Raw genomic sequence first — 18860 nt, 5'->3', positions numbered from 1 at the left:
TTTAGTTTTGTTGAGTATGTTTTAATCATTGGAACTTTGAAATCGGGAAATATCCGATTATGAAAATTACATGATTCTGAAGTAGAGTGTTTGCAGAAAATAATGTGATGCACGTGTAGTGAGCCGGATGGTGCCTTAGTTACTCAAATTTTAAGTTAAAGATTGTAAACTGTTATCGAGTGCAACACAAATATTTATGGTTTTCTCTATCGTAAAATATCGTAAAATGTTATTAACTTATTTATCAAATATGTTTTAAAGACTAAAAGAGGTTAATAATTACACGCATGTGATGACCTCTACATAGCAATATCAGGTTACGAGACATGCAGATGAATTGCTACACCTTTTATAATTAATCCAAAGTTGTAAACAACCTTAAACATTCAACCTAGTCCGAGATTACTCTGACGTCTGACAGATTTATTTTTACGGATGGCTTTAAATATTTCTGGATGCATTTAAAGAACGATCACCATGATGATGGGCCTTAAGCAGTTTAATTTTCTTTTTTATCATGGAAACCAAATTAGAATTTATTTATGTGTTTAAAAGCTTAACAGTTCTGAAACATCTTACACCGTATGCTAAGCAATTTTTTTTTATGTTTCTTGTTTAATTGCATGAAATATTTGCCATTGGACTTTCAGTAAACAATAAATCAAAATATTTGATATTTTTTCGGATCAAAGCTCTTTAACCCCGTCCAACCACCCCCACCCCCCCCCCCGGCCAAATTTTCAGTGGATTAAATTTTTGTTGGAAATTCTTTCATTAAACACTTCCACTTCAGTAAAGCCTAACATGTATATAACAGTTACGCGTGTTTAGCCAACGGCCCTCTCATGAATAAAAATCTTACTTTTTTAAAATTGATTGTAACTTAAACTGAAATCTTTATGGCTTGTGAGTATTTTTACTCTTCAGATTTTTTTATGTTTGTTTTTTTAATCGGTGAAAACAGTCGCGGGGATTTCGTTTCTTTTCTTTTTATTTGTTATTAAGCAGCAAAACCCGTAAAAACTGACATTATATTTGTAATTCACATGGTCAGTAAATGTCATTTCCTTGACAATTAAGTACACATCCGGTTATTTCGGTATGTTCCGTAATTATGATCATTCACGAGGATCCAAAAATTTGATCGGAACCCATGCATCCATAAGACATGTCGAGTTAATTAACAGATACTTAACGATTTTGCGGCATAGCACTATAAACGTTTGAAGTCCACTTGTTGGAGTTCCTGTCAATATAATACTTCCATGCTTTAACTAATTGACTTTTTTTTATAAATTTATTGTTTTGATAGTATATAAACTTTCTTGTTGCTAATTTTTTCTTGTCGCTTCTTGACGCTTCTTGTCGCTAATTAGTGAGACCGTGAATTATAGTCATTTTGTACACTTACCATTTCGTACCTCATTGAATATTTATATGTATGCAATTTCGTTCCTCATGTAATATTTATATTTATTAAGTGATATGAGCAATCAGTCCTAATACGGATTATTCAACATGTGTAATACTGTTGACTTCACCCTGTTTACATAAATCATGAGTAGATACATGTATTGCTTTTCAGCCTAGTCCAATACGGGAAAAAGGCTGAAAAGCAATACAGGATTCCAGTGGCAAATTTTCCCTTCCAAATTATGTTGGACGTATTTTAACCTGGAATAGACATATCTAAAAGAAATTGGAAGACACATTTTTCAATTTTGATGACAAGAAAATTTTAAGTATGATCCGTTTTTGTTACGATTTGCGGAAACATTCCACAATCTTTTCAAGTAGAATTTTCAATTTATTATCATTTTTTTCATTTCGGTCAACAACAAAAAAACATAATGTCTGAATATTCTTCCCAAGTACTTTATGTTTGCTAGATAAATAGAATTGCATTAGCATAGATTAAGTACCTGGACTAGAAGTCAGAAATCTCAACAATATAATTGACAAAACAATTTGTCGTGACTGGGAAGAGGCAAGTTCAAATGTGATTTACTGTACCTACAAATTATGTATTTAACAGGAAGTTTCTTGGTTTTTTAATCGCAAATTTGTATCATATAATAAAAGTCTTATGAATTGGCTGTTTCTATATCGGCCCTTTTATAGGTTCATGATCATATGTATTGGCCCTCAACCCTTCGAGTCTCGGGTCAAATAAGCTAATATAACCTTGATTCTATAACGGGATCAATACAGAAACAGGCAGTATTAAAGTATTGAGAAATTTTTAGGGAGCCCAGGGGTGTTGAAATATTCATAGCTTTTGGAAGGGGTCATGAATTTATTTTCCTTCAAGGTTGGACTTGAAAAAATAAGAGAAATTCCAATTTTTTCTTCCAGGTCCCCCCAAATGTAATAAAATGAGCAGTCTCTTAGATAATAAGTATATTTATCAATATTCATTAAACCTTGATCTTTTTGTCTCCCATGTGTCGTAGTCTCAGAATTCAAGACATAATAATTACAATCCAAAGGCAGCGACGGCATAAACTATTTGTATATACAGCTATATATTTCAGAAGGTGGAAGACCTGGATGCTTCATACCTTGTATGCAAATACCTTATATCACGAAGTTTCCTGTCTGTCATATGTCTATTGCATTTTCATGGTTAAGCAACTGTTTGAATATTTTTAGTCCCCCATCTACGAAGTTAAGGTTTGCATTCCGTCCGACTGTCAGACTGTCCATCCTTCAGTCCAGGAAATAATTTTTGATATTGAATTGATATTTGTTATATAGTTTTATCATGACCAGTAACAGATCAAGTTTGAATTTTGTTCGGTTCGGTTGATTTTTTTGCAGCGTTATGGTTCACGCATCTTATCAAGCCAAGGGTTCCGATCCAGTCCCCTCCTCTCCATCCTTGGCGGATTAAGCCAACATTTTAGATTACAATGCTGCACCATCTACTAGTAGATAAAAGTCACGCTCATTCCTACTACATCATTCTTGACCAATGGTAACACTTAAATCTTTTCAGTGTGGAGATGTTAAAATGGTTGTGTCAAGTTTTTACAAATTTTGTGAAGCAGGAACCGAAAATATACGTTAACATTCCAACATTTGCGCGAAAAAAAAAACCCAAGAAATCCAATTAGTTGATTAAGAACTTTAAAATTGTCACTAAATATCGTTTTGGGGGTAAAGACTTGTTGTGCACAATTAGCATGTGGCAATTGTTTATTTACATTTTCTACATTTACACATGATCATCTTAAAGGCGCTTAAAGATGCAGCCAGTTACAACTGCGACCAATGAAAATCATAACCTGGTGGATCCAAAATTCTATCTTAATCCGCCAAGGACGGAGAAGATTGGACTGGATCTTAACCCTTTGGCTATCGAAGATGTGGTTCAAGCAAATAATCAGTTTTCCACACTTTTTTGGTTATGCATGAAGATATTGATTTGATATTTGGAATATATATAGTTTTACCATAACAAGGTACAGATCAAGTTTGAATTTTGTTTGGTTTGGAGGATTTGCAAGAGTTATGGTCCTCTGACTTATAGAAATCATGCAAATGATCAGTTTTCCACACTTTTTTTCCATCATGCTTGAAGATTTTGATTTGATATTCATTATATAGTTTAACACCATGACAAATTATAGATTAAGTTAGTTGTTCCAGTACAATGAATTTTTAACTGGTAGGGGATTATGAATTGCCATGCAATACTCTCAGAATTCTTGTTTTAGTTGTTTTGTCGCTGTGCCACTATATTTGGTATATATCATGGACTGATTGTTAGGTAGACATGTCTGTCTGGCAAGTTTTCATGGTTTTGTCCATTTATCAAATACTGTAAGCCATTGGTCAACTATATTTGTTTTGTACATGTCTGTCTGGTAAGGTTAATCAGACCTTGACCTCATTTTCATGGTTCAATGTTAAATTTTGGCAATCAGGTCTGTTTCTCTATCCCTTTGGCTTACAGTATCTGAGTATATGCAATAGGCCAACTTTATTTGCCGTATGGTATGAAATTTAATTTAATCAAGTAAAGCAGGTGAGACATTTCAGCATGTGCACTCTTGTTGTCATTTTAGTTGTATTTCATTAAGTTAGTTATTTGTGAGTATAAATAAAGTTGCCTTCACAAAGACTTTTAAGAATCTGACCTTGTCCACCATATTGAAATTCAAAATATTTCACAGTGGCTAGCTTAACTGTAGATCAAGACACTTTAATTGAATTTATTACTACACTGTTTTTATTACATTTATTTTCTATGTATAAAGACTATCAAAAGATACCCAAAAAAATTGAAACATTGGCCGTTTTTTCCCTCAGAGCTCATTAGCTCTTTGATTTACAATTTTTACTGATGAATGGACTTATTTTTAGCAGTTAACCTTTAAATACAGTTTTATTAAAAACTTTCACAAATGCTTTTTTATGAGTAAGAGAACATCGATAATGCAAAATTATATTTTTTGGGGATTTTTAAGACATCAATAACTTTGTCAAACCTTGATAAAATGGTTTGAAACTTCAGCTTCTTCAAGATTAAGAAATAGTATCAGAGGAAAAAAAATTATTTTGTAGGAAAACATTTCCTTATTTTACTGATATAACACATTTACACTGACAGCACCAATTGCAGGTGAGATGCAGGGTTCTGCTGAACCCTTTACAATATTTTTTTAATAAGCAGCCTACAGTTAGCTGTATAATAAATTTGATAAACTGTCTTAGTACTACTCACCATACCTGACCTAAATGACACAAAAAAAAAAAATAGCTAACCTATCAGGGCAATTCTGTCAAATTATTAATGACCCACCTTCCAGCCATTGGTCAGGCTGCCTACCTTAAATACATACAGCTTAAATAAATTAGTCTGAGCATGTGCTGTAAGATATTTTTTGAAGTCTGTAGTAAGAAAAATTTATTATAAAAAAGTTGAAGGTATGAAAAAACTTGAACAGATTCAGAAGTTTGTGGACAATAAAAAACTAAGAATAAGAACAATTTGTATTATCTTTAAAGTACTGGAAACAAGTATTTTTTAAAGGTTTACGGATCTGGTGGCAGTTCATATAAAATATATTAGGAATTTATTAAAAGAATTGAAAATTATGACATTTAAACTGTCATGTTCTATCTTGTTCATTTTTTTTTTGTATTATTTTTTTGCTGCCCATTTGTATGTTCTGTCTTGTTCACGTAATTTGTTTTAATTGTTTATTTTTAATTATTTCAGACATTTATCACCTAAAGGTGCTACGGGTCATCAGAATATGTGGAATCAACCACCCCCTCCATTACAACAATATCCTACACCATTAATGGGCATGCAACCTTCATTGTTAGGACCCCGACCTAACACAAATTGGCAGCAATTAAATCATTATCAGGGACAAACTCAAGGACAGAATAACAACTTTCCTTGGAATAATCAGGGACAAGTTCAAAACCAATTTCAAACATGGAATCAAGGAACTTGTCAAAACAATCCAAGATTCCAAGGACAAAACTTGCAAGGAGTAGGACAAACCATGCCAGGTCAGAACAGATTTCCTAATCAATCCCCCAAGAAAAAGAAGGGTGTGTGCAATCAAAGACAGACAGAAAAACAATCAAGGCCTCTTAGGACCAAAGAGAAAACACAAGAAGTTCTCAAGAATTTAAAAGATATTTTTCCAGATTCGGAATCTAAAATTTTGGAAGTGATTGATAATCATCCCTCAGAAACAGATTTAACAAGACTGTCAAATTACGTGATGAATGCATTGGATAAATGATCAATCTAATTCCGGATTCGTTACTTTTATATATATCCATTTTTTTTCATATTTCAAACTTGATGAAATCTGTGATAAGACCATATAAAATTAAAGAGTAACTGTTCATGCTCACTGTTTTGAAAGTTCTGCCTTCCTTGATTTTATTTTTGTTATTTTCCAAAATTTATGGTGATTTGTTTGGTATTTTATTTTTCATATGAATACGAGAGGAAATATATGACATGTCTGATAGATTATCTCTACATGCCTTGATAAAGATAATGATAGTTTCATGCAAATGCAAGGTTTATTTAAAAATAAAAATGTATGCTATTTTACTGGGCGCATTGCATTTGCGCCAATTTTTACAAAATCTTATCTTTCATTTGCGCCACAAGGTTATATTTCATTTGCGCCAAAAAATAAAAACTACATTTGCGCCATTTTACAGGTAACATATAACGGAAAAGTTTAAAATATTCATTGCTACTTGGTATATAAGATTTTCTCCCTGGGTAACTAAGTAAGTTAATACTCATTTCTAATATAAAACTGAGAGTCACTTAGGTTTAAAACTATATAGTGTTCACATGCTTGAGGTGTCAAGATGGACATTGTCAATTCTGAGACTAACAGGCAGTTAGTTTTCTCAATTGGATTGTTTCATATTTTTCATGTCGGGCTGTTTATAGCCGACTATACAGTATGGGGATTTCTCATTTTTGAAGGCCGTTTTTGTCTCATTGGCAATCATACCACACCTCCTTTTTTTATATAGAGGAAATAAGTCTGTTATTTTTTTATGACCACATATAGGTTATCCAGTGTACATGAGTAGTTCTGAGCCGTTGCTTACAAGTCTTGTGTCGGAAACAAACTTTTGGTTTTACTCCAGGGTATAGTGATTTCTTTTAGGTTTTATGATCTCGTTAATACCGGTATATAACAGAACTGTGTTTTAACATTATTATGAAAAGTTTCTCATTAAGAACGTATCAGTGTATAGTGCTTTCATTATAGTTACAATGACTGATTTTGGAGGAATAAGTCTTTTAAATCTCCTTTGAAAAAAACTATTTTTGTCTCGCTTGATGGAACCACTAGTGGTAAGTCAATTATATTTGGTATGCAGTTGTATGGTATTGGCACATCTCATTACCATGGAGATTATTTGGCCCTGCTCCCTCAGTTATGGTCTATTGACTTTGAAACTTGCTTAGTTTTAGTGTATTAGTTTGTGATTAGGTCAGTTTATTGGGAACCACTAGTGGTAAGTTATTGATAATTGGTAAGCAGTTGTATAAGCATTGGCATATCTCATTTCCATGGAGATTATTTGGCCCCGCCCCCTCACTCATGGTCTATTGACTGAAATTTTTGCTTAGTTTTCATGTATTAGTTTGTGATTAGGTCAGTTTATAGGGAACCACTAGTGGTAAGTTAATGATAATTGGTATGCATTTGTATAAGCATTTGCATATCTCATTTCCATGGAGATTATTTGGCCCCGCCCCCTCAGTCATGGTCTATTGACTTTGAAATTTTTGCTTAGTTTTCATGTATTAGTTTGTGATTAGGTCAGTTTATGGGGAACCACTTGTGGTAAGTTAATGATAATTGGTATGTAGTTGTATAAGCATTGGCATATTTCATTTCCATGGAGATTATTTGGCCCTGCCCCCTCAGTCATAGTCTATTGACTTTGAAACTTTCACTTAGTTATCATGTATTAGTTTGTGATTAGGTCGGTTATGGGGAACCACTAGTGGTAGGTCAATGATATTTGGTATGCAGTTGTATTAGCATTGGCACATCTCATTACCATGGAGATTATTTGACCCCACCCCCTCAGTTATGGTTTATTGACTTTGAAATTTTGCTTAGTTTACATGTATTAGTTTGTGTTTAGGTTTGTTTAAAGGGAACTTCTTATGACAAGTCAATGGTATTTGGTATGCAGTTGTATTAGCATTGGCACATCTCATTTCCATGGAGATTGTTTAGCCATGTACCTTCAGTCATGGTTCATTGACTTTGAATATTTGCAAAACTTACATGTTAAAGTGTTGCTATTTTAATTTCAACATTTGCATTATTGAAATTACAAAAAAACGAGACATATCTCTGTGATAACAGTTTATTTATACTATTTACCTGTATTATTGGCACAAATGAAATGTTTTATTTGGGGCAAATGAAATATGGTTTGTGGTGCAAATGAAAGATTATTTTGGCGCAAATGAAATGCAAATTGGCGCAAAAGCAAAGCCCTGGTATAACTGTCATAGTCACAAAAATTACTTTGAAATTATTGATTTATTTTCTAGCTGGGGAATGCAAGAATTTACTTTTTAAGCTTATTTGGCCTAGCTGTTACATTAAGGTAAGGCTATTCCAGAATTAAACACACAGGGGTGTGGGAGGCATTTATTTTTTACCCCAATCATGGATAATATACAACTTTCATTTTACTATAAATAATTCTTAAAGAAAATTTTAAGGAAAATGCAACCACCCACAGATAATTAATTCCAGTGCCTCCACAATCAATTTTTGAACAGCCTTAATACAAGTTCAACTATCAAGTAGGTTGTTTTTTTTTAATTTTTCTTTCAATTTTTTTAGAATTTTGTATAAAGATAGATTTCTTGTCTGCTAATTCAAAGCTCAGTGATGTTATATTCCAAACTTTTTATGACTATATGTAGTATGGCATTATTAGATATTCATGACAATGCATAAACAACTGCTTGCAGAGTTCTTGAAAAATTTAGAAAATCTGGTGGTCCTCACTATTATTTCTATTGCAAAATTCCAAAATTGTGTTGGTCCTTTGCAAACTTTTGGTGGTCAAAACCTTTTGACTACCAGTACAACTTTTAGAGAACTCTGTTATTGGAAGAGCGGAGTAAGTCATGCATAAAGATTAAAACTGTTTTAAGTTTAAAATTGAGAGTAATTTAGGTCAGTTCCATCTGAACATATAAATGATACATAGATGACGATTTCTAAATGAAATACATGTACCGTTAGTTGTTCATTAGAGCAATTTTTTTACTTTTTATAATTCATATTTCCTGGACAAAGACATATAAGATTTAAAACCATTCTATTTAAACAGTCATTATGTTCATTTTGATGAAAACCCACAAAATTGGAACAAATAAATAAATTATTTTCAATGTTTTTCAAAGAAGAAAAAAAACTTTTACAGCTGAATAATTTGAATTTGTACTTCATGCATAGAATTAAAGTTTACGTGTTTGTTAAATGAAGCCTGAATTTCATATCACATTTATATTAGCAGATATAAATATGGAAACAAATTGGCCAGACAGGTGTTTCAGCCAGTCTTTTGATATCTTGTTCAATGATTTTACTAGCAAATAAAAAGTATTTTTTATTCTTTCAGTAGGTCACAAGTAAAGGTAGCATTGATTTATGGTCCATCTAGAGAAAAAACCAAACTAAACTGCATTGTTATTTGTAGACACATATTTACTGTTACTTGTTGTCAGTAATTTGTGTTGCCTTCAGCTGATAGTTTAACTTTTATCTGTCAAAAATTATTTAATCAAATTTAGCTGCTTTGTTTTTGTATCTTTGGTATCACTAGATCTTAACAAAGTTTAATTGAAAAAAATATTTGAATAGGTCAAAATTGAAATAGATATAATTAAATAAAAGTGTTATACATTAACTTTGATTACTACTGTGGTAGACCTTTAATATGATCAAATGCAGTTGTGTCTTGATAACATATTACCCAGTTAATACAGTCAATTTTCCATTAACCATGTAATCCAAATGTTAAACAATATGATCAAATTTACAGGAACATCATGAAATTTTTATATCATGTTCCTGATATGACATTTTACAAATTTTATTTCACATTTTCAATATGGGATTGTTAGTATATCACTGAGTAATCACACTTGTCATACTGCTGAGGAACCTGTCATGTCAAAACAAACAAATAAAGGCCACAATATTATAATTTAAAAAAAAATTCCTGTGACAGCACTATTTTGCTTGTTCAAATATAAAGAATAACTCTACTGTATGTATTTACTTCCCTATGTCAATCATTGATTTTACTGTTGCAAATTGAGTTTTGCAGTGACTTATAAGTTGAGCCAGTAAATGGATATCTGTAATATTTCATATCGAAACTGACATAATCCCATTCTTATATTATACAATTGCTGCGTCTGCTGTAAAACGAATTTTTATATAAGGGAAATATCATCTGTGATTGTGCAGAGAATACCGGCAGGTTAAGTTTGTATTTTTAACACATGAATTCACAGCCTTTGCAGACATCTTATGAACAATATAAAATTCAAGCATTAAAGTTGTATTGTTGAAATACATTGTCATATATTGGCAGCTATATAATTTCATGTTATAAGATATTTGATCGCTTTTTTTAAGTGATGTATAGAATTAAGTACATTAATGACCTAACTAGGTTGATAAAAGTATTTCAAAATCATATGATGTTTATTATTTTTATACTTTATACATGTACTGGGTAGATTTACACTTTCTCTGAACTGTAAGGTATTTTATGTTTAATGAATATTCTATGAGATTTTTAGTAGAAGAAGGTTCAAATTGAATGTTAATTCTAATCTTTGAAAAAACGTAGTTTTTTATACATATATTTGTTATTGAAAAACATTGATGGCATGTAAAAACCACTTAGAAATATAAATCTGAGAGATGCATTCTTATAAATGAATACTGTTGAGTATGTTCAAAGTTTTAATTTGATATACTGTTCATTCTCACAAACCAGGTTTTTCATAGATGATCACAAAATTGAACTTCTGTGTGAATATCTGTTTTGGCTAGGGGTGTGTTGAACATTAATTCTCACACAGAGAACCATTTTTCACTGTTTTAATGTCATTACTTGGCTGTAGTCATTTACTGCTCTGATGTCTGACAGTCTTTCCAAGGAATTGTGCCTTGGGACATCAGGAGGCAGTCCATATAGAAAACATGGAAATTGCAGACTAGACTTTGGGGCGACAAGTTTGTCTGGAAGTTGTAAAAGATAGATCTATTTTCAAGTAGATAAATCATAACTCATTCGATTCATAATTACAATTCTTCACCTATTTATACCTTGTAATCAAGTTGTATCCCTATGTAGCATTAACCCTCTATTTTTTGCTATTTCCTTTCACTTTGAACAAGTTTTCATGTGACTGCTTTATATCATTCTGTTTGATAGAATCTTTAAAGTGAAATTTATGCATATCACCCTGGTAACATGCATTTATATTTACAAGATTTGCCTTTTCATCCAATCTATCGTTTGCAAACATCGCTCATGCAAATAAGAAACTTATTTGCATTAATAAGCTTGCATGATAACAAGTACTGTGCAGAGATAACAAGAGATAGCAATATCTTAAAGAAAGAAAAAATATATCAACGAAATTAATGTTTGTCAGAAATAAAGCTTTCTTTTGTGCAACAGGGGACTAGTACATAAATAAAAGACGGAGACTTGCCACCTGAAATTTAGGGAGGGCAATTTCCATGTTTTCTATATGAGCTGCACTCTGGTGTCCCACAGCACCAGCAAGTCCTAAAAAAATGTTGTCAGACATTGAAGCAATCTTGGACTACATAACATGCTACAGTGGATACTATAAAACATCACCGTTGTTTTTACTCTGATTTATCATGTAGATTAGCAAGCTCATAGACAAACTGGTACATTATCTCTTATTGAAAAACAGAAGTGGTTATTATCCATGAAATTTGCTTTAAAAAAAAAAAGAAAAAAAAGTGGAGCATGCAATGCATACTATTTTTGCCCAGATATTTTATAACATCAAGTGCATCAGTTGAAAGTAAAATGCAAAATTATTGAAATTTGTATAATTGGTACTGTAATGTATAAATTAAACAGTTTATGTTAGAAAAATACACTTGATGTTTATGAAACTCTGGAATGAAATATAATGCTTTGTAATCTCAACATACTGTGGATTTTCGTTGGGTTACTTAATTTTGTGGATTTCATTGGTAATTGGGAACTACAATTTATCATTTCAATAAAATATAGATTTACAATTGGCTTAAGTGCAGAATTTGTTGAAACTTCAAAAATAAGAATCTACAAAATTAGATTTTTGCCTAAATCCACACAAATTTGTGTCAATGAAACATAGAGAATCTACAGTATGTCTCAATGCAGAAAGATTTTCTGGAATGGTTGGAAGTAGTTTTAATTTCAACAAACTTATAACGAACATTTTACAGATAATAATAAAAAATATCTCACCACATGAGATAAAGCACAATTTTCTCTAGGAATTTGCAAATCTGTTAGTTGTCCTGGAGTAGAAGCATAGGTAACAATTCTAAGGGTCAATTGCCCTGTGAAAAGAAATTTTGTATACACAAACAACAATGTCTTATTGATGCACATTGATTCCACATTCAATTTTGCCAATTTGAGTAATTTCTTCAATATTAGGGCTTATCATAACCCAAATCATATCTCATGAATGCAAACCTTGATGTGTGAACATTCTTGTCGATAGTATTTGCTAAGTCAAATTTTACCATGTCTACTATACACAATTACATTGCAACAGACATTGGTAAAAATTTTATTTGACTATCAAATTTGGTTGTACATGGGAATATTGGTATATGTACATGTATAATGCTAAACTATGTTTTGCAGATAAACACCATTTAATAGGTTACTTTCCATCAAATTGCTTCATAGAAAGAATTTTTTATCAACTCTTAGTCATAGTTATTTGGATATTTATTAATCCAAATGCTTTATTCAGATTTGAGTATGTTGATGTAAATATGAAAAAGGTTTTCTAGTCCTTCCATTTTCTTTCAAGAGAATGCCTATTACTTTCCACTCTATCTAGTGAATAAGATGATGTAATCTAATAGAGTAATGGAGCACATACATTTAAGAGAATAAAGAAGACCATTAATGCAATTTTTGATATTCTTACACTGAAGAGTAAGACTTCTTCAGTAAGGTGTTGTATGTTCACTCACCAGACAGTTTTTGTCTCACATGAGATGAAGTAGACTTATGCTTGCTGTTTCAGACATCAGTGTTGATGCAAGGCATCAGCAATTGTTTAAGTTTGTTATTAGTTCCGTTAAGATGAATCATAAATGGTGAGTCCATTTTATTTGATATGCAGTTCTACATGGATTGGGTGGGACATTTTATTTCCATGGAGATTATGTTGCCAAACACTCAATCATTTTCCATTGACTTTGATACTTATACATGATCGGACATATATAGTTCACATGTCTATGTTTATGATTAGGTCAATCTAAGGGGAACCACAACCACTAATGATAAGACCATGATATTCTGTATGGAGTTCCACTGTTCATTGACTTTAAAACTTGTTTGCATAGTTTGCATATTCAAGTTTGTGAAATGGTCATTTTATCTTTTAATACTAAATAGCTAATTTATATTGTTTCTAGCCCATGAAGTACTAAAACCACTTCCCAGGAAATATGGAGATCTTAAGTTTTCCTTGATTCTGGATGTTTTTTCTTTCATTTTGCCAAGTGTACAACTAGAAAGCTCAAAATTATAAAATTCTGACAAGTACTGGTAAACAGTTTTCAGTGATAGGTACTGTATGATTAGTTAGTTGAATATATACTCATGGACAAAAGAAAAGTTACACAAGGTAAAATACACAAAATAAATTCTGCAAATCAATCTATATATTTTTGACAAGAAACCAATAAAACTGATGTCCATAGTTTTAAATGCAAGCAAAGTTGTTTACTTGGTTAAAATCTTGTCATCATCAAAAAGCTGGAAAACTCAAATTTTGTGCAAGTATCTCGAATGAAAGTAAATTTTCATTGGATTATCTTTTGAAGTTTATTGAGTATACTGTAAAATCAGAAGAAGACCTTCAAATGTTGGACTAACATGATGAAATAACTCCACACTGCCAGTTAGGGAGAGGCATAATGCCTGTTTTAAAGGGGAAATATTGTTCAGTGCTTTTGATGTAAAGAAGTCCATTGTATTTGTGTAACTTGAGATCAAGTTCCGCTCAAAGATTCAAATGTTAATTGCACTCAAAATTTTGTGAATGGGGTCTGTGACGTTTCGAAAGCCCAACAGTCTACCCCACTGCTGGAAAAGAACAGGGATGGGTTCAAACATGATGCACACTAGGATTGAATTATGCATTATTAAACCTCCTGCTTTTTCTAATAGTATTTTTGTTTGTTTTACAATTAATAGAAGTTGAGTTTACCATGTACTAATATTTGTTATGAACTCTCTCTTGTGGAACAAAATGTACATCACATCATGATTCTTGCTTTTGTAAGGTTTATTCAACTATCTGAAGAATTTTCATATACATCCATGTGGTGGTAATGATTGGTTTTATTTTTATACTATGTATTGAATATCAAAAACTGCAATGTTTCTTTTGTCTAAGAATAAATTAACATTTAAATCTGGTCAAATTATCCATTGATTTTCAAAACTGTATTCACTTTTAAGTGCTTATAATATTTACTTTTCGTGGACTTTTTTTAAATGAAAAATGAAATAAAGTGCTGATATAAAACATATTATATGTAGTCTGGTGTTTTTCTATGTTAAAAGTGATTGGGTTCTGCCTGTTTCCAAGTGGTATAACAGTACGCTAATATTTCCCTGGGAGAACTGTTCTTTTAATGAAGAAGGCCATGAAGTTTTAGCTTAGAGTGATTGATTGTTGTTTGTTTAATACCCAGTAACTAATAGTTCATACATATTCAGAACAAAAGCAAATTAACAAGGAAGAAAAAGTAAGGCTCTGTAAAACTTGTCAATGAGGATGACAGGCAGGAAATTTGGACTGCCACTGGAAAATATGGGCATGTTGGATTGATGCAGAAATTTTGGCTATCCTCAGACCAATCAGAGTTGTTGTTGCTAGGGTAATTTATATTCAGGGAACAAAAGCTCTATAGCTTCACAATGTGAGAGATTAGTACCCTTCAGATGGAGAAACTGTTTTTTGTTTTGGCCAAGGTGTGAATACCCCCTTGGTATCTTTTTTTCCTCATTTTTAAATGACACATCATAAATGTTAATGAAAATGTTTGTCATTTTAGGGTAGCTTTGTACCCCAGTTATAACTGGAAAGTATTTTAGTAAGAGGTTAAAAATTGGAAAATGTCAGAAATTTTAGAAAAGAACAAGTCTATAGAAACATATAGTCAGGCTTGTTCCCAGTATATATTATACCACACAGTAATGACACAAGTACCATGCAAACTCAAGTTATCATATTGACATTTTGCACCATAGCCTTTGTTATAAAGACATCTTTCTAATTCATACATACACACAAATACAGAAGTAGTATAAATATCTTTGAAATTAACAAAGTAAAAAAGGACAGTGTGCTTAGCACCATGTTTGTCATCCAATAAAAAAAACACTTACTTGTCTTGTACTGATCACTTAGTTATTTGTTGCATCACCTTATTTTCCAGAACGATTAAAATTGTCTACTGGATGCAATTTTGATTTCGTTTCCCTTTATATTTCAGAAGGTAGAAGATCTGGATACCTTGTATGTAGATGCCTTCTATTATGCTGTTTCTGTCTGTCCTATAACCATTGTTATATGACCTCATTTTAACCGTTCAGCGACTTCTTAAAAAAACTTTTTTTTTTGGTCATGGGAATTTCTCACTTGTTATCAGTAATAGGATGATAATATTTGGTCTATGGAATTCTTGCAAGGTCTACATGTCCGTCAGACAGGGTTCACCTGACCTCAACCTCATTTCATGGATCTGTATTTAAGGTTAAAGTTACAGGATTAGGTCTGTTTCTCAGCAGGTCAGCTATATTTGGTGTATGGAATGATTGCAAGGTGTAAGGTTCATGTCTGTCTGGTATGTATCATCTAACCTTGATCTCATTTTCATGATTCATTGATCAATGTTAAGTTTTTATGATTTGGTCGATTTCTCTATAAGCAAAGCAATAGGTCAACTTTATATGGTGTATGGAGTGATTACAAGGTGTACATGTACGTATGGCAGGCAATGGCGGATCCAGAAATTTTCATAAGTGGGGGCCCACTGACTGCCTAAGAGGGGGCCCGCTCCAGTCATGCTTCAGTAATTTCCTATATAATCAACCAAATTTTTCCCACAAAAGGGGAGGGGGGCCCAGGCCCCCCCTAAATCCGCCCCTGGCAGGTATCATCTGACCTTGACCTTATTTTCATGCTTCACTGGTTAATGTTTAAGTTTCCTTAGTAGGGTCCTCATCTTAAATACTATATGCAATAGGTCAACTATATTTGATGTATGGAATGATTGTAAGGTGTACATATCTGTCTGGCAGGGTTCATCAGACCTTGACCTGATTTACATGGATCATTGATAATGATAAGTTTATGTGTTATTCATAGTAAAACCTTTATCTAAAAGACTTTTAACATAAAATCAAACCTGATCGGTAAAGTCAAGACATTTTAGTGAGCGCACTCGTCTTGAAAAGGCCACATATTATATTATTTCTAAACATTATGTGCAAATCTACAGAAGTACTCAAAAACTCTTTTTCTTGGGCCGAAAATGAGTCTTTAAAATGCCCCTACTCCTCTGGAAAAGAGGCTCTGATAAAATATGAAGGTACTATTCAGAGGACAAGAAATCCTATTCTAATAAAATGGTCCCTAAAATCCCATTTTTCTGATTATTAGTCCCCTACCGACGAAGTTGGAGGGGACTTTAGGTTTGCACTCCGTCCGCCTGTCTGTCTGTCCGTCTGTCTGTCCTTCTGTCAGTCCGGCAAATCAGTTTTCCACACTTTTTTTCTTCATGCTTAAAGATATTGATTTGATATTTGGTATATTGTTTGATCATAACAAGTTACAGATCAAGTTTGAATTTTGTTCCGGTCTGATAATTTTGTGTAGAGTTATAGTCCTTGGACTTAAAAAATTCACTCAAATATTCAGTTTTCCGCACTTTTTTTTGTCATTCTTGAAGATATTGATTTAATAATTGGTACATTGTTTTATCATGACAAGTTACAGATCAAGTTCAAATTTTGTTCCGGTCTGATGATTTTTTGCAGAGTTATAGTCCTTGGACTTAGAAAATTCACTCAAATAATCAGTTTTCCACACTTTTTTCGTCATGCTTGAAGATATTGATTTGATAACTGGTATATAGTTTTATCATGACAAGTTACAGACCAAGTTTGAATTTCGTTTCGGTTTGATGATTTTTTGCAGAGTTATGGTCCTTGGACTTAGAAATTCACTTAAATTATCAGTTTTCCACTCTTTTTTTGGTCATGCTTGGAGATATTGACTTGATATTTGTTGTATAGTTTACACAATGACAAGTTAGCATTTTGTTCCAGTACAATTAATTTTTAACCAGTAGGGGACTATGTATTACCATGCAATACTCTCAGAATGCTTGTTGAACTCAGTAATTCAATGGTTGTAGTCTGTTGCTTTCTGTCATTGTTAGTTCTTTCCATATATTGTTTAGCATTATTCAGGCCATTGGTTTTCTCATCAAATTGTTTTATAGTTTGCCATGTCAGGGCCTTTTAATTACTAAACGGTATGGGTTTTGTTCATTGTTGAATTCTGTATGGTGACCTATAGTTGCTCAAAAACACATCATTTGGTATCTGATTGAGAGTTGTCTCATTGGCAATCATATACATGTACCACATTTTATATTGATTATTAAGTTTATTGGTAGGCAATAATAATAGAATATAAAAAAAAATCTTGCTTTATCTCACCTTGCCCATTGTCATCCAAAAGGTATGCAATTTACATTTTCATCATCTCCTTTCACATTGCTAATTTGAACCTAACTTGGCAGGAATAATAAATGAAAAGTGAACTGTATAAAATCTCTTAATTTCTGATCAGATGAAAAACATGGGTGACAGGGGCAAGTTTAATTTTCATTAATCTACTCGGATGAAGCTAAGCTCCTGTTGTTATAAATGGGAACTTAAACAAGATGACCAGATGACCTGTATAGATTGCCCTACTTATTCAATCTTATAAAAAAGTGAGATGAAAGATACCAAAAGGGATAGTCAAACTCACAAGTTAAAAACAAACTTGACAATGCCAGGAAAAAACAAACGAAAAATGACAAAAGACAAGCAACAGTCTATAAAACACAATAAAGAAAACTAAACACTGAGCAACACTAACCCACCAAAAACTGGGGTGATCTCAGGTAAAGGTAATAAGTACATCCCACCAAAAACTGGGGTGATCTCAGGTAAAGGTAATAAGTATATCCCACCAAAAACTGGGGTGATCTCAGGTAAAGGTAATAAGTATAACCCACCAAAAACTGGGGTGATCTCTGGTAAAGGTAATACGTATATCCCACTAAAAACTGGGGTGATCTCTGGTAAAGGTAATAAGTATAACCCACCAAAAACTGGGGTGACCTCAGGTAAAGATAATAAGTATATCCCACCAAAAACTGGGGTGATCTCAGGTAAAGGTAATAAGTATAACCCACCAAAAACTGGGGTGACCTCAGGTAAAGGTAATAAGTATATCCCACCAAAAACTGGGGTGATCTCAGGTAAAGGTAATAAGTATAACCCACCAAAAACTGGGGTGATCTCTGGTAAAGGTAATACGTATATCCCACTAAAAACTGGGGTGATCTCAGGTAAAGGTAATAAGTATATCCCACCAAAAACTCGGGTGATCTCTGGTAAAGGTAATAAGTATATCCCACCAAAAACTGGGGTGATCTCAGATAAAGGTAATAAATATAACCCTCCAAAAACTGGGGTGACCTCAGGTAAAGGTAATAAGTATATCCCACCAAAAACTGGGGTGATCTCAGGTAAAGGTAATAAGTATAACCCACCAAAAACTGGGGTGATCTCTGGTAAAGGTAATATGTATATCCCACTAAAAACTGGGGTGATCTCAGGTAAAGGTAATAAGTATATCCCACCAAAAACTCGGGTGATCTCTGGTAAAGGTAATAAGTATATCCCACCAAAAACTGGGGTGATCTCAGATAAAGGTAATAAATATAACC

General features: G+C 32.6%; 1 protein-coding gene and 2 long non-coding RNA genes across 8 annotated transcripts in view; 2 read left to right on the top strand and 1 right to left on the bottom strand.

Annotated features, from left to right (window-relative positions):
• LOC127701551 (NEDD4-binding protein 1-like) overlaps nt 1–14375 on the top strand; it is a 30796-nt gene extending 16421 nt beyond the window's left edge. The window contains exon 6 of the mRNA XM_052205477.1: nt 5228–14375. Within this exon, the coding sequence (XP_052061437.1) occupies nt 5228–5768 (541 nt within the window). The 3' untranslated portion in view covers nt 5769–14375. The remainder of the gene's footprint in view (nt 1–5227) is intronic.
• Nucleotides 14376–18007: 3632 nt separating this feature from the next.
• On the top strand, nt 18008–18838 carry LOC127701587 (uncharacterized). Of its 6 annotated transcripts, none has more exons than XR_007982108.1 (7): nt 18054–18125; nt 18171–18215; nt 18351–18395; nt 18441–18485; nt 18531–18575; nt 18621–18665; nt 18801–18838. It is a non-coding gene; the product is annotated as an uncharacterized LOC127701587 (long non-coding RNA). The 6 variants fall into 6 exon arrangements; XR_007982106.1 differs by having other exon boundaries at nt 18621–18755; XR_007982109.1 differs by lacking the exon at nt 18531–18575.
• Nucleotides 18099–18694, bottom strand: LOC127701592 (uncharacterized). Its single transcript, XR_007982114.1, has 3 exons — nt 18610–18694; nt 18340–18429; nt 18099–18159 (listed from the first exon to the last, which is right to left on the bottom strand). It is a non-coding gene; the product is annotated as an uncharacterized LOC127701592 (long non-coding RNA).
• Nucleotides 18839–18860: the final 22 nt, after the last annotated feature.

Source organism: Mytilus californianus, unplaced genomic scaffold (genome assembly GCF_021869535.1).
Source record: "Mytilus californianus isolate M0D057914Y unplaced genomic scaffold, xbMytCali1.0.p SCAF_5, whole genome shotgun sequence".
Lineage (NCBI taxonomy): Eukaryota > Metazoa > Mollusca > Bivalvia > Mytilida > Mytilidae > Mytilus > Mytilus californianus.
This window is presented reverse-complemented; position numbering and strand designations above follow the sequence as displayed.